The following is a 15895-nucleotide window of genomic DNA, read 5'->3' on the forward strand; positions in this document are numbered from 1 at the left end:
GTGTGTATGTGTGTGTGTGTGTTTGTGTGTGTGCATGTGCTAGTGTGTTTGCCTACCCTCATCTGTTTGTGTGTGCCTGTGCTTGTGCGTTTGTCCTCCCTCAGCTGTTGTGGATGTGACCGGGATATTGTGCACGAGTGTCCTCCTTGTATGTGTATTTGTACGTGTGTGTCCTTGTGTGTGTGTGTGTGTGTGTGTGTGTGTGTGTGTGTGTGTGTGTGTGTGTGTGTGTAGCAGCCTGGTTGCCTGTCGATGTGACCCTCTCAGCTTGTCTTTATATTTGAAACCATTACAACAAAAAAACATCTGCTCAACTCGCTGTGTGGCTGTTGCATTGCATTGTGCGAGTGTCATAGTGTGAATAAATATGGCTGCATTTACACGTAGGAAGGAATCAAAACAGAGACTGGTGGAAATCTAATTTTATGCCGGACTAATGATGCTTGTCATCCTTTCTCCCAGTTTAAAAAACAATGCAGGCTCTTATTTTTCCTATTTTGTGTCGAGACGGCCTTAATATTGTTCCTGGCTTGATATCATTCCAGTTCACTGAGTCGTAACTGACCCTCCTCTGGAGTGGACAGTTACAGCAGTAATTGGGGTGTGCCATTGTTATTTTTGTAATGTGGAGGTGTCATGGTAACAGAGATGATAGCTGTTGCGGGGATGTAAGCCAGTCCGCCTCAGTGTTATACAATTCACACATCCTATCTTTATATATATATATCACGCTCCTTCTGCGGCGTATTCTCTCATTAGTAAAGATAATTATTATTCTGTCCTTCCCCAGCTTATCGTTTTCGTTCCTGTGTTTGTGTCACCGTGGTTCTTTACCGCCTCACTTTGAAGTGAGAGGACGGAGGGAGAGAAAAAGAAAGGGAGAGAGATGGAGAAACGAGAGGAAGGGAGAGGAGAGGGGGGATCAGCGGGAAAGAAGGGGAGGGGGATCACATGACTCACTGGGTGCTTGAAGGCTAAAAATAAATGTTGGTCATTCTCTCACTGTGGGTGTCTCTATCTGTCTCCCAATCTCAAGCACACACACACACACACACACACACACACACACACACACACACACACACACACACACACACACACACACACACACACACACACACACACACACACACACACACACACAACACAACCCCTCCCCCCCCACACAAACAGTATTGATAATAATTTTGAAAGAAGCTCGGTTCTTGGTTTCAGTCGATGCTCCTCTGTCTGACCAGCCAGTAAATAACACGTTTATTAGCACATGTTTTTTATGTCCTTGTATTATATATTTGTGTAAGTCTGTGTAATTCAGATACTTCAGTTCAGTGCAATACTTTTTGATGCCGCTCCCTTTCCGATGTGTGAACGTTTCTGCAGGCATCAGAGAAAACGCTCGGCTCTTAAAACCGTGTTAATGATGTAAACTGTAATGAAAAATCACAGCTTGTGTATTTCTAAAATGTCAGGATTTCAATGTAAAACTGATTGATTGTTGAGTCCGGAAAGAAACCTCCAGTCTGACTAACAAGGGTAATGGACTCTACGGAAAGCAAGGGCATTCTTAATTACAGACTCGTGCCTCTGTCCTCTCCCACCTCTTTCCCTCTCACCTCTGTCAACTCTGTCTGTGGTACTTCCTTATCAACCTTGTTTTTTCTGTTTGATTTACTCTTTCCGTCTATAACCTCTGTGTCCTCCCTCCTCTTCCTCCTCACTTCTCCTCTGGCTAAAACCAGTTTTAGCTTGATTAGAGTTTCATAATTGAAAATGCCAGGTCTGATCTCCCTGGAGTGTTTACAATTAACACCATTACATTCCAGGAATGAAACAGTTACCGGTTTCACCGTCGTAAAATTCTTGATGGTTAGTTTCCCCATTTCCATCTTTTCATTACCATGATTTGTTTGATACGGTAACAGCATGAGGGAGGCCGGTCGCTTTTTCTAAAAGTCAAGTTTGAACGAATTTGAGCCCTAGAATGAGCTGCTAGTATTCTGTCTGTATAGCAACTCCGAGCATCCACTGACCCACAAAATGCTAATATTTTGTCTGTTAATGGTAATAATTCTGGTCACAATGATCACGATGCAAACCTTTCACACTATTACATTCTCTATCAAACTTGTTCAACCTTACATGGTATCAGCCTATGTTGATAGACAGAGGCCACAGATAACACTACCATCAGACATGAATAATAAGAAAAAGATGTACAGACAAATGTGTGTGTGTGTTGTATTATTTTTCCAGCACTACCAAATCAATAAAAGCACTTAGAGTCCGTCAAAATCCATGCTAGACACGATAGTAATGTGTCTTGCATTTCCGTCTCAATGAACATTAAGCAGATGGAGATGGATGGATGCATCTAACACTGACGACAAAAACCTTTTCCATTTCTATAACCATCAAGTGGAAATATCAGGTTTGGTTTTAACAACTAATTCACAAGTTCCTCATCTAATTTCGATCCGATGCTCTAACATTTTGCAGAAGAGAATCAGCAGCAGAAGAGGTTTTTATTTTCTGACAAAAGGAGCTGCAGTGTCGACGTGTATTGCATCAACTCTTCATCCACCTTCACGTGAAAAGGAAGAAGGACGTAAAGTTCAGGCACATTCAGGAAAAAAATGTAGGAAGAATTTTGTGGACTGGATGAAGACATCATGGTGTTTTCCTTAAAGTATGAAGAGCAACAGTGGTGTGCTTCCACAAGTTTTCTCAGAATTGCTGTTTACATACTTTAATGTGCATATATGTATTTATATTAGATTAGTTATCTACCTTTTTAAAATATTTTTATATTCATTCACTTAGGAAATTTCCTTGTTGTGCTTGGCTGGAACGGCCATGTTGCTGAACTCCATATACAAACATCAACAAATGACTGGGGGATAAAGTTACACCAGTAAACATCCTGCAGAGCGTTTCCCTATTGGCTGTTGCTCTTTCAAAATAATGTGGTGTGAAAAGTTTCTCCTGCACCATCAAGGACGTCTTTGTCCAAGAACAACTTTACTTATATTGACTCAGTACAGTTAAAAAAGCAACCAATCAAGTGTCTCTTCTGTGGTCTATGCTCTTATCAATAGACCACAGAAGAGAGTCATCATGCACTTCCCCACAAATGCAAGGTTGGGCTTTCCCTCTGTAAGCACACTTCTGTGCTGAGGTCGACGTGGAGGAGGTTGTAAATAAGAGCAAACCAGTGGCTTTAGTTGGTCATATTGGTTATAAAAACCAGGGTTAAGTTACTATATCATAGGAAAAAAAGGGAAGTTTGTCTGCATAAAATCCTGTATATACAAACAGAGAGAGTAGGGAACAGGGATGTAACGGAATTGAAACTGCTCTCACAGCATTTCCAGCTACTTCCTAAATGAATCACAGTCCAGTCATATATATGTTGAAATAACAGCCCTCATATTCCAGGAGTCGACACCACATACTGTATTGTAAATGTTTCCTCAGCAGCATCACCAATCTTTGCACAGAATCCACTACACAGTCGGGCTTCATTGTTGCATTTAAATCTATAGCTTTTTGTGTCATATATGTGGATATATAACACAATATAAAGATATACCACACAGGTCTCTCAGATTAAACCACTTTTACACATTGGTGGAATGTGTGTGTCTGCATTACGTCAGATAAGATAAACGCAGGCATTACAGCGTGTTATGACACTCCCAGTATTACTGAGGGCATTTTATCTCCAGCCACCTTTTGTTTCTCCTTCGAGGAGAAAGCCGTGGACTTATCAGTCTCATAACTCTTCCTCAGTTGGGAACCAGCGGAGGGTGACGGTGTCTCGGCGTCCAGGATGGTTTCATTAGACCCCCGGGCTCTGCGGGGGGTAGGAGGGAAACGTATGGAGGAGCACTACTTAGCCGCTTGCCTCAGAGGATGTTACATTCAACCCACTACATCTTTTTTAATTAAAACTCCTAATTAAATCGAGGCAGAGCAATTCCAGCGCCCTGTTGCGATGTGTGGTGGGTGAATTTGTGTATTGAGGTTAAGGCTTCAACCGAGGTTTATTGTCGCCATTGATTGAATCATTGATTTCTTTAAACGGATTAATCGAATTATCGCCAGTTCCCTCAGGGTGTTTTCAAACGTTCATCTCATCTCACCAACATCCAAAGCTTTTACATTTACAATTATGTATAGAAAGGATAATTGAGAAGCTGCAATGAACGAAACTTTAGTTTTACATTATGCATTTTCAATTTAACACACTTCCAATAGTGCCTTTGTGTGTTTCCCTGATGACCCTCTTTATATTTGCTGTTGTAAAGGCAACGTTCCGATTTTTTTTACTTGGTATTGTAACTGCTCACACATTTTGCTTTGGTTGAGTTCGAGCTGCAGTATTCAACTTCAAACACCTGATAAGGCAACAAGAATCGACGAGACACACAATACATTCTTAACAGTAAAAATGATTTTACTCTCCTGGTACATGTCTTTCCTGCAGTAACAAATGTCCCTGCTCACATCAAGCTAAATAAAGGCTGAAAAAAGTCATTCTGTATCATATAGGTCACATCGCTAACCAGTTAATTAAGCTTCCATTTAACCACAAGCGTCGGTGGAAGAAGACATTGGATGCAGGTCTACTTGTCGCACCTGGAAATAGTCACTAACACTAAATCTATTACGTCCAGAATCAGGCGAGGACCGAAATGCACATTTTTTTGTGGGTCTGATTTATGAAAGACGACAGAAATAAGCTGGATAGGGCGATGAGGATACAAGTCAGGTGTAGGTTTTTTTTAAAGTGAGGTTTCATGTCCTCTATGACTCTTTGACTTTGATTACCTTTGTCTCCTTCAGCGGTTTGTTGTGTCTCTATTTCTGTCCTCGTCTCTTCCTTGTTTGTCTCGATAGCTATCTACGTAGGTTTGTGTCTTCTCTGTCTGTCCCCTGAATCTGTCACCAAACTAAAAAGCGGCCCAGACACACACACACAGACACACAGGGCACTACACTCTGCTGCAGTGCAGTTGCAGACGTGACACATCAGAAACTAAAAGGGAGACGTGCAACCATAGAGAGAGACAGAGAAAGGGGAAATAGAGTTTGGGGGGGTTGTTGAGGGTCGCCTTTACAAATTTCTGAAAAATTTGCCGGCAACTTTTCAAAACCTCACTCTGAAGTGAGGGGAAGTGACGAGGGCAGCACCGACAAATCCACTAGAAAAAGGGTTGAAGCGGGAAAGACACATGATTCATGTTGTGTGAAATCTCCAGAGTGGTGCGTGTGTTTCCAATGAAGCTTATTAATTTCCTTGGGACTGATTTTGCAACTCAGTCAGTAATGCTCATACCTCCGCCAAGGCCCAACAGACCCTTTTAATTCAATCAAGGCTGAAAGCTAATACCACAGTACGTCTCTCAAGTACACACTGGTGGTATTTACAAGTTTCTCACCACATTGTATTCATCATGTTGAAAAGATTCTCTCTTGCAATAATAAAGTTGCACAGAAATGTAATGACCCATGGCGTATCATTCCAAAGAGTTTTGTGGTAATCCGTCTGTTTTGCGTAAATCCCGCTAACTAACAAACAAGCAATCGCAGATGAAGACATAACTTCCTTGGTAGAGTTAATGACAGTCACTTCCCTGTAGGTCTGCATTGTTCCCCCTTTAGTCATGATTATATTTGTCATTAAATTCTGACTTAAAAACACAATATTTCTCTTTTTTGGGGAAAGCCAAAAAGAAAACATCTGACATCATATCCTGTTGTCAGCAACTTTTATGTTGAACCTGAGAAGTTACTGAGAAAACAAATCACTCACACCGCCCCCAATTTCTGCAATCAGGAAACGTAAGCATAAAAAGCTCTGATGTTTGAGTGACTCTTAACTCGAGATAGTGTTTGAACAATAGAGGGAATTTTTTTTATTTGAGTAATATACGACGGCTCTGATTATGTCCGGCTGGTTGACTCACTAACATAGATGGACCGTCCTAAATATGGAGTGAAGTGTGAAAACCTAATCCGGGCGGCACAGAGGTACATGCTTGGAATGCTGACGCCAAGAAATAGATGGTTCAAGACAAGATGGTTTATGACGTGACAAATGCAAGAGGTCAGTTTCCTGCAGACGGCAAAGCAGCTGGCAGAGACACAAGTCTCCTCGCTCGCAGCACGCTGTTAATGCCAACTATAAGTCGACTGAAATGACGGTTCAACTTTTCATTATGATTCTTGCATCTTTAATAATGCGACATATCATCTCTACAGAGACTTTTAATAAAGATTTGTGATCGAACAAACTCGACCATAAAACATTCTAAGATTTACTGTCATCAAAAAATTTACTGAAACTTTCCTGAAAGAAAAAAACAAAACCTTTATAATAGGAAGACATTTGATATATTGTAAATCACGTAACTGTCGTTTCTTTATGACTTACATAGACTTACATCAACATCTTGAGAACAACAGTTTATCATGACATGAAGGTCCACGCTGTCCTGAATGATAACAGCTGGGGTGGCTCCACATTTGTTGGACAATTACAGTTAGTACACACACACAATTACAAATAAAGATTTTCATCAGCCAGTCACAACTCTACCCCTTCCTGTTCAGGGGTCCTGAACACACTACGGTTGAAGGGGTGTTTGAAGAGCTGGATGGCCTCTACCCCTACATCACATAGAGAAATGGACAAACACTATCCCTTCATGTGGTGGAGCTTAGGAGTGAATTGGGACAGGACCTTTTACTCATTTCAGCACCACCCCATTCGAAATTATTAATTATCTAATTAATAATTATGAATATGTTTAATTTAGACGGACATTTAGTTTGGCTTTGGTATTTGTTGTTGTGCTGTATATTTCTCTTTTAGGATTATACACGAGCCCCATGACACTCCCACCTCTCCTACTCTTCTTAATGTATGTCCACAGTGTGTGTTTGCATTAAGGAATAAATGGTTTGATGTTCCACAAGAGATGTGTTTAAATTAAATTCCATGTCTTTTTATTTGTAACGTGTCCACGCACCTTCAGGATTAGTTTCTGGTGCTTTCCTGCGGAGTTTGATTGTTGAAGGCAAACTCTCGGATGTCGGCCATTTGCATGCAAGGCTGGTTCCACTGCAGAGGAGAGGAAAGGCATGGCACTCTGATTGGTGCAGGAGTTGCTAGACAACAGATGTCCAGTCGGCTGAGAGGTGGACTACCTGTGGAGGAGGAGGAGAGAGAGTGAAAGAAAAGTAGAGGTGGAAAAGGATGGAGAGATGGAGTAAGGCAATCTTATGTCCGACATTTAGTGTACAGTCAGATACAGTAGAGGAAAATACAGCCCAGCTAACATGACCCGCCTCTGCATACCCCTAAAGCCGTGTGTGCAATGTGAATTCACTATTTTCTCATAATACACTTACACTATTATATCTTTCTAATACAAGCCTAAAATAGCTCAAGACTCAGTGTACTGTTTTATTGCTCTAACAAATATTCTGCGGCAGAGAGGGAAGCTTATTTAAAAAGGCAGCACGTTAAATTTCCTTTTTGAGCATTACCAGACTTCATGTACTTTAATATATAGCATCATTATCTTCATTCTCACAATGGCCTGTTAAATGTGAGGAAAGTGAATTTGCAACAGAAAATGGTAGAGAATGATTTTTCACGATACAGGAGAGATGTGTAATGTTTGTGTAAACCAAAGAGTCCCCAGACAGAACCGAAACCACAAAATCCAAAATACTCTTCATCAAAAGAGGCAAAGTGCAGAGTCATGACAGTGTAAGGTGAAGTTGTTACTGCGGACAATGCTTCATTCTTCCTTTTGAGGTTAGAATTTGCTTTGATGTCAGTTAAAATCCCTCGAATAATAACACGTAGACCCTTCCTCGTGGACCACACCTGTTGCAATGTGCACGTTAACAACCTTAAAAGCTCAGTGTTTCCCTTAAGTTCAGATTTTTTGGTTAAAGAGCTCGGACTTTCGGAATCTGAAATCAGGTATTAAACACTGCATCCAAAAGAGAACATCTCCATAGGATAGTAGATGTGTTTCCTGCTGTATGAATTCACATGACGACTGCAGTGCTCTGCTCAGACTCAAGCCTGCACGCTTTGATAGTTGAACTTCATCACAGATTTTTTTTTTCCTAGCAATTAGTCTGCTGTTTGCTGCCATGATGAATTATGAAGCGGAGCTATTATACAAGCCTGTCAGGATTTAAATGAACACAGGGAAAGAGATTGTTTACATTAACACAAGATTGAGGCTTATTTTTCAGGTTACACATTATTATTATGCATATCTTTGTTTGTATAAAATATTATATATAATTTTAAAACATTACTACAGTTAAACATAAAGTGAATAGAAATTTCCCATCTACACACACATCCACACCACTGCAGTGCCGCTACATTCAATTGAGTTCAATTCAATTTGATCTGTATAGCAGCCTAAAAATATTATAGAGTAGTCCGACAGGTCCCACAATGAACAAGCTCCTGTCGACAGAAGAGAGAGAAAAATCTCTAAGGATGGAGATGAGAGGAGAAAAACTGGGGTGAGAGAAGAGGTGGGTGGAAAAGGAGGAGAGAGAAGAGAGGGAAGGTACAAGGGCAAAACGGAGGGAGAGCAAAGAGAGAGAGAGAGAGAGAGAGGGAGAGTGAGAGCGAGAGAGAGAGAGAGAGAGAGAGAGAGAGAGAGAGAGAGAGAGAGAGAGAGAGAGAGAGAGAGACTAGGAAGAGTTGCGTTTCTGTCATGCAACCTGCAACTTGATGCTTTTAGGCCAAAACAAATCTTCATGTGTAAAACAGAAATCTCTAAGTGACATTAAAAACTAGGTGCCAGTTCAAAAGTGTAATATATAGGGTTTGTGTGTCGGACTGAGAGCAGTAGAGGGAGATATGTGGCACTGAATAAAAAGACTGAGGCAGAGATGGAGAGAACAGTGACCTTGCTCAGAGGATCCTGCTCATCTTGAAATACTGGCTGAGCTGCTGTCGTTGCTCTGTCGGGATGCTTCTCTGAATCTTTGCCTCTCTGAATCTCTGCCTCTCTGAATCTCTGAATCTCTCCCTCTCTGAATCTCTGCCTCTCTGCTTCTCTGCCTCTCTGCTGTTGTGCTCTTCTCTAAAGCTGGCAGTACAACTCAAGCAAAATCTAAATTGGCATGTTCTCACAGGCAGTATGGCGGACTTGCGACCACACAAAAGAGCGGCAGCAGGCCTGGCCTGCAGCAGTGTGTGCAGGTCTTCTGTAGGAAATGTCCTCTCCACCACCTCTGCTGTTAGTTTATAGCGCCACGTGATTCTGCCCTTGGCCTCTGGGTGCATGTTTTCAGTCCGTCTGATAATTGCTTACTTCTCACTAAATCTTCATTTTACAAAATGGAACTACAGCAACTAGGGGCCTCTCAATCAAAACAATAATGAAATACCTAATTTTGATGATGTAATGAAGCAGAGTGGGCTCATGGGAGTTGTTGTCTTGCACATCATTTTTTTGTCCAGTAATATTCTCAGGTCACTTGGTTCCTCTGTGCGTTTACTAAGAGAGCTTTGATGACAGAACGGGCAGAAAACTGTGAAGTAAAAATAGTATAAGTAATCGTGATCAAAACAAGTGACAGATACAAAAAGTGGCAGTAAAAAACAACCGACTGGCTACTGGCTAACAGTATTTTTTCCTTACGTCATATGTTTGCCCTGGAAGCAGAGACGGACGGAGGGCCGACCAACATAAAACGTCTCATTACCTTGATTAAAATCATGGATTTCTCTGGGCTTTAAATAGTTTGAAACATTCTGCATAATGTAAGTACACAAGTCAACAAAACTTTAAACGAGATCTAGTTAGGGTTGGCTGTGTTTGGGCGGTTGTCCTCTTATCAGAAGGTCAGCGATTCGATCCCAGTCTTCCCCATGTTGAAATGTTCTTGGACGAAATACTGAATCCCAATTCTCCCTTCTCATAGAGAAAGTGCTGCACATAGATGCACTGTATAAATATGTGTGTGAATGGCAGAAACTGCCCTGTAAAGTGCTTTGAGAGGTCATCAAGACCGGAAAAGCTTTGTTACATGTTACATCTTTAAGTTGATGGACAATCATTTATGATAGTGGTTTATCATATGTGTAGGTCTGTAACACTGCAAATTAGGGCTGTTAAATGTATTTAACAATGCAGAAACCAAAAAACACGATTATTTTATGTTTTAATAAATAAAGGATTATTTTTTAAGTTCATTATACGTTGTTGATTTATTGGCTTTTTTAATGTCATACGTGGACAGAGGGATGGGAAAGATTTTCGATGAAGGTGTTTTAATCAAACCCACAGGCACAGACCCATCTCTTTGTCCGTGGTGTGGAAAACGCCTTCTCCTCTTCAGCTTTTGTGCTCGTAGCTAAAGGGAGGTTTTAAATCAAATTCTTCCCAATGTATTTTTAGCTTTAACTGTCGTGTAGCAATGGCTCCTGCTGTAGTTTGTTTCACTGTGGGGATTTTATTCTGGCTTCATCTCTCTCGCTGCGACTGATAAAGCTCCACCTCCGCTGGTGTGTGCACGTACAGACCTTTAGTTTGCAACACACACACACACACACACACACACACACACACACACACACACACACACACACACACACACATTTTTTAGAGAGCACGCCAAGATCTATTTCGTTCAAAGTACACTGGAGCTCTAAGTTTGTCTGTGCGTCAGCTCGTCACTTTGTATAGATGCGCTACACCAACACAAACAAACAGTTACCTGTACCTATAATGGGAACTAGCTGCCTGGCATTCTATGCTGGTCTCGCCTATGAGCTGCACAGTCCACGGTTTCCATAGCATCAAGAGGAGCAGAGGAAGAAGACAAGGATGAGAGTAAAAAATAGGTGTCCTATTTAAAAAAAAAGTTGAACCCGCTGCTCTTGTTTCTCTCCCTCGCCTCCTCATACGCTCTGACTCTTTCTCACTTCCTATATTTCCAGAGGAAAAGCTGAAATGGGTCGACACCTGATCGCATCGCTCAATATAAGGACCACTGCTCGGACTCCAGTGGTCCTGAATCAGAGTCACTGGAGCTAGTCGCGATGGGAGATTTGAACGTTACCTCTTGTTCACAAAGTCAGATCAGATCAATCTGGACTCACAGAGGAGAATTGTCAGATGATTTCTGAGCCGTCATGAAACCAGACCCAGTTAAACTGCAGGAGGCCATTTGAGTTCAGTTTGTGAAATTCATAGACTACATAATAATATAAAGATGGACAATGTGATGGATCATTTAAAGTGACACCTAAGCATATTGATCGCCCTTTGGTGGCTGGCTGCACTGTGGGTCATAAACTCTGCTTCCTCCTTGTTAGCGGATGGGACATGGACCAAACTAAAAAGTCAATGTACCAGTCAAATACGTTTTACTCAAAGATATGTTTTGTCATTTTAGGTAGTTCTAGTTTCAATTGTTAATTGTTTTTCAAAGTTTGCCTCTTGTAATTTAATGCTATACAAACATCATTATTGACAGGAATAACTCACTATTGGTCAAACAAGCATGTGTATGGGTGGGACCTCATTCCCATGGCTATATCACCCGATCGCTTCTGTGCAGAGTGTGATTGGTGCAAGACGGCAGAGAAAAAGGAGGAAGTGAAGACACATTGTTTATCTTGAGATACTGGCTATGATGAAATATGGGGAAATTACTAAAAAGTTTCAAAACAAAGTTTTTGATATAACCATTTAGGGATAAGTCAAATGTATACATGACTGGAATCCAGCTCAGTTCAGTGAACATCAAGTTGATTATTAGCTTCGGCCAGAAGGGGATGTTTTTTTGTCTGTGTTTGTTAGTTAGCGGAACTACGCAAAAACTACTTACTGATATGCTTTGGAGGAATGGGGCAAGGAAAGAAGAACTAGGTCAAACTTGTGAGGTTCAATATTTTTTGATATTTTTGTTAACTTTGAGAGAACAATTCATGGATCATGATATTTATGAGTGCGGGCGATTCGGTGTAGATGAATGTGGTTTCACAAGGGGGCGGCTGGTCATTCTAGTTTTCTATATGATTTTGCATAACTTTTCCACATGATGTTGTATGATAATGTATAATATCAATAAATACAAATACTTTGATTAGTTTTAGTGATTGCTTTCAACCTGATTGCCTAGCTCAATTCTTGTAATTCAAGAAAAAAGGTCTTGATAATAACATTTTATTAGGGTTAAACATTTCATAGATGATGTTAAATTGAATGTCGTTTTTTTCCTTGTGTATTTATATCCTCCTCACTGTAGCAAAGGGAACCTGTGAGCAGATTGCAGGAGCTTATATTGAGTCTGACAGTGGAGGTCAATGTGAGCGCACTGTGGCTGCTCACTGTGTTTGATGTTCACCGTTGTCTGTCTGTTTGTGGCACACAACCAAGCACATATCAGGTCAAATTATTTCTGTCAAGCATGTCAGCTCCGATAAGGAAAAGACAGGGCTGACACGAAGCCAAAACACAGACACAACACACACAGACACACACAAACACACAGCAGCGTGAATGTCAGGTACAGAAACACACACTGACGCTGACAACGACGCCCAAGCAGTGCAGCTAACTTGCAGCCAACTTCATGTTAGATGATCCAGAGAGCCAATCATAGACGGGAATTACGAAAAGTAAAGAAAATAACCTCACTCATTCTGTGTTTGTGTCTCCTGTGTTTTTTTAAGATCATCAAAAGCTGGAGAGGGAGGCGAGGATTTGTCGTCTACTGAAGCACCCGAACATCGGTGAGCTGCGAGCCCACGAGCTGAGAACACACTCACACACTCACACACACACGAGAACACAGATACAAATGAAAACAACAGTTTGTTCAGGTCTCTGGTGATTCCTGCTGGGGCCATTCATCTTCCAGATACAGTTACGAGAGAGCAAGTGTGTGTTTGTGTGTGAGCGGCTATCTAATGATGATGGATCTGTGTGCTCTCCCGCTGCGTCATCAGAAACTCAGGAGCCTCGAACACTCTCGCTCTCTCTTAACCACTGACCCCTCACACTCTTTTCCTCCTCTTTGATAGAGCCTGTTCATCCTCTTTTGTTCTGTTCACACTCGTCTGCTTTAATCCTCCTATCTTCACTGTCATTAAAACTGATCTGACAGCTCCGCAATTCCAGTCAATGTCAAACCACCTCTTATAAGGTTTAAGAACAGAGATGGCTGATCATTTTGATTCCAGACCTCTGTAATCTTAAATATGAAACATATATGTATATATAAGCCAGTTTGTGATATGAGAGGCACTACGGATAAAGGTTTTCGGACAATTTTTTTGTATGTGTCTCAGTTAAGAGGCTGCATCCTACGACGGCGCGACTGGACTGTTCCATTTCGAAGGCTCCTTCAAATTCGGCCCATCCCCAATGGGTGGATCCTTCCCGGCCCGACCTATCCAAGGATTCATTGTTTTTCAGTGACAAAACGGAAAGAGACTCCCAGTGCCTAGCTTATGGTACACAAAAAAACTAGAGAGTATAAAACCCTCTTGTCCTGTCTTACTTCAGCTCTGTTGCTAGGCAGCAGCAGTAAGGGTTGATGAGCTGGTGACGCTGATGGGGAAAGCCTTTGTAGACCTGACCATCTCATTTCGGTTCGGCCTTAATGGTTTACGCGGCCCATGAAGGAGGCGACCATGTCCACTGTGACTCCGAAGGATGCAGCCCAACATCCCGTGTTAACACCTCAGATCACAGACTGTATATAAAGATGAACGACATGATAATGAAGTAAAGCTAAATCATTCTGATCACCCCCTGGTGGCTGGCATCAGTGTAGGTAACAAACCCTGCCTCATCCATGTTAGTGGATGGGACATGGACCAAACTTAGAAGTCAAAGTATATGTTAAAAAATTTAAAAAAATATGGATTCCGGCATTTTTTAGGTAGTTCTTATCACACTGATGTTTGTTTAAGTGTTAAGCATTTTCTGGTAAGTCTCAATTTGTTTTGTTGATGATGTGAAGTAGTGGTGGTAGAACACATTTCAAACTTATTTTGCTCCTTGATTTATTCACACGACATTTCATGTTCATATTGTGATACACACCTCTGAGACAGAGCAGAACAAAGGGAGCTGTAAATGATGAGTAATGGCTTTATTTTCCCCCTGTCTCCTCTCCTCCTCTGTCCTATGCGTCTCCTTAAATCTCCTCGACAGTACGACTCCATGAAAGCATATCAGAAGAGGGTTTCCACTATCTGGTGTTTGATCTGTGAGTAAGAGACTCTCGCTCACGCTTTCTCAGTCAACTGTACGCACCCTACCACTTTCACATGTTCTGTCTTGGTTTGCTTTCTTTTAACATGTATTTGTTTGAGGTGAACACTGTTATGGACATCAATGAATGGCTAGATTGCTGTCACTCTCTATGTTACATGTAGGTGTTCTATGGGACAGTAAGGCCTAAAGTATGTATTCCTAAATCACATTGTGTCCTTACATCTTGCCACTGATGAAAAATGCAAAAGAGTTGAAGTTGGTGAGAGTTGAAGTTATTGCCTCTCTGTCTGGAGCATCTGAGTTAGATATGAAAGTCGCTAAGCATAGACACTACAATGTACTCGTGGTTGGTCCTTTATCTATAACCTGATCTGGGTTACTGCTTAAAGAGAGTATCTGTGGAATATTCTCCAGATTCCCCAGATATAATATACATTATATACATAATATATAGTGGCATATACAGTTACGTGTGAGGATGCCCAAACATTCCCCACAAACTTATACAGCAACATTCTCTTAAAGTATGTTACAATTTTTTCCTTAGAATGTCTAAAAACAACTGATTTAATTGCATCATATCCACTGCACGAAGACTCTGCCATGAAAGTACCACTGATATACTCGCTGTGTAAAGACGTCTATGTAGATGTGAGGTAAATTAATAAATGAGTGATTCAATCTAAATTTAAATGTTTGTTCTTCAGTGTGAACACTATTGTCTGCCCACAGCGTCACAGGAGGAGAGCTGTTTGAGGATATCGTAGCCAGGGAGTACTACAGCGAGGCCGATGCCAGGTAACACACACACACACACACACACACACACACACACACACACACACACACACACACACACACACACACACACACACACACACACACACACACACACACACACACACACACACACACACACACACACACACTGCTGAGCACAGCAGCTCTTATGCATCTCTGTCCGTTACCGGAGAGAACAACTGGTGCGCCTACATACTGTACGTGTGTGTGTATATTTGTGTGCCTCACATTTAATCGTCTCAGAGGTGTGATGCAGCTGCCTTGTCTCTGAGGCATCTCCTAGAGTTATTTATAAAGGTGATTAACGACATATAGCCTGCAGCATTAATCATACACAGCCTACTTGACCAGAGAGAGAGAAGGAGAGAAAGAGAGAGAGAGTGAGAGTGTATCTGCTTTCTTGTCATAGACCTTATAAAGCGTTAGTTTGTCTTGACAGTGTAATACATCATATCCTATGAAAAGTGACTTGCCATCATGTGACTTTATGTCACACATAAAGAAAACAGCATCACTCATAACAAGTCTGATGAGAGGAACACATGATACATTGTTATGAGGTTGTTTCCTCTTCTCTTCCCTTCAGTTGATTTCCCTTCTCCTTTTTCTCTACCTTCCTCTCTGTCCTTTCTCTTGTCTCTCCTTCCATTTTGTCTCATCTCATCCCTGCGCTCGTTCGTTGCTCTTCCTCCCCTCAGCCACTGCATACAGCAGATCCTGGAGAGTGTCCATCACTGCCATGTTAATGGGATCGTCCACAGGGACCTGAAGGTTTGTATCTGTGTAGCTCTGTTCAGACCTGACTCTGT

General features: G+C 41.4%; 1 protein-coding gene across 2 annotated transcripts in view; it reads left to right on the top strand.

Moving 5' to 3' along the window:
• Positions 1-15895, top strand: part of camk2d2 (calcium/calmodulin-dependent protein kinase (CaM kinase) II delta 2) — a 37261-nt gene that overhangs the window by 6327 nt on the left and 15039 nt on the right. For both annotated transcript variants that reach the window (XM_061092051.1, XM_061092060.1), the window contains exons 3-6: positions 12734-12793; positions 14223-14277; positions 15018-15083; positions 15785-15857. In XM_061092051.1, coding sequence (XP_060948034.1) covers positions 12734-12793; positions 14223-14277; positions 15018-15083; positions 15785-15857 — 254 coding nt within the window. The remainder of the gene's footprint in view (positions 1-12733; positions 12794-14222; positions 14278-15017; positions 15084-15784; positions 15858-15895) is intronic.

The sequence above is a fragment of the Limanda limanda genome, chromosome 2 (assembly GCF_963576545.1).
Source record: "Limanda limanda chromosome 2, fLimLim1.1, whole genome shotgun sequence".
NCBI lineage: Eukaryota > Metazoa > Chordata > Actinopteri > Pleuronectiformes > Pleuronectidae > Limanda > Limanda limanda.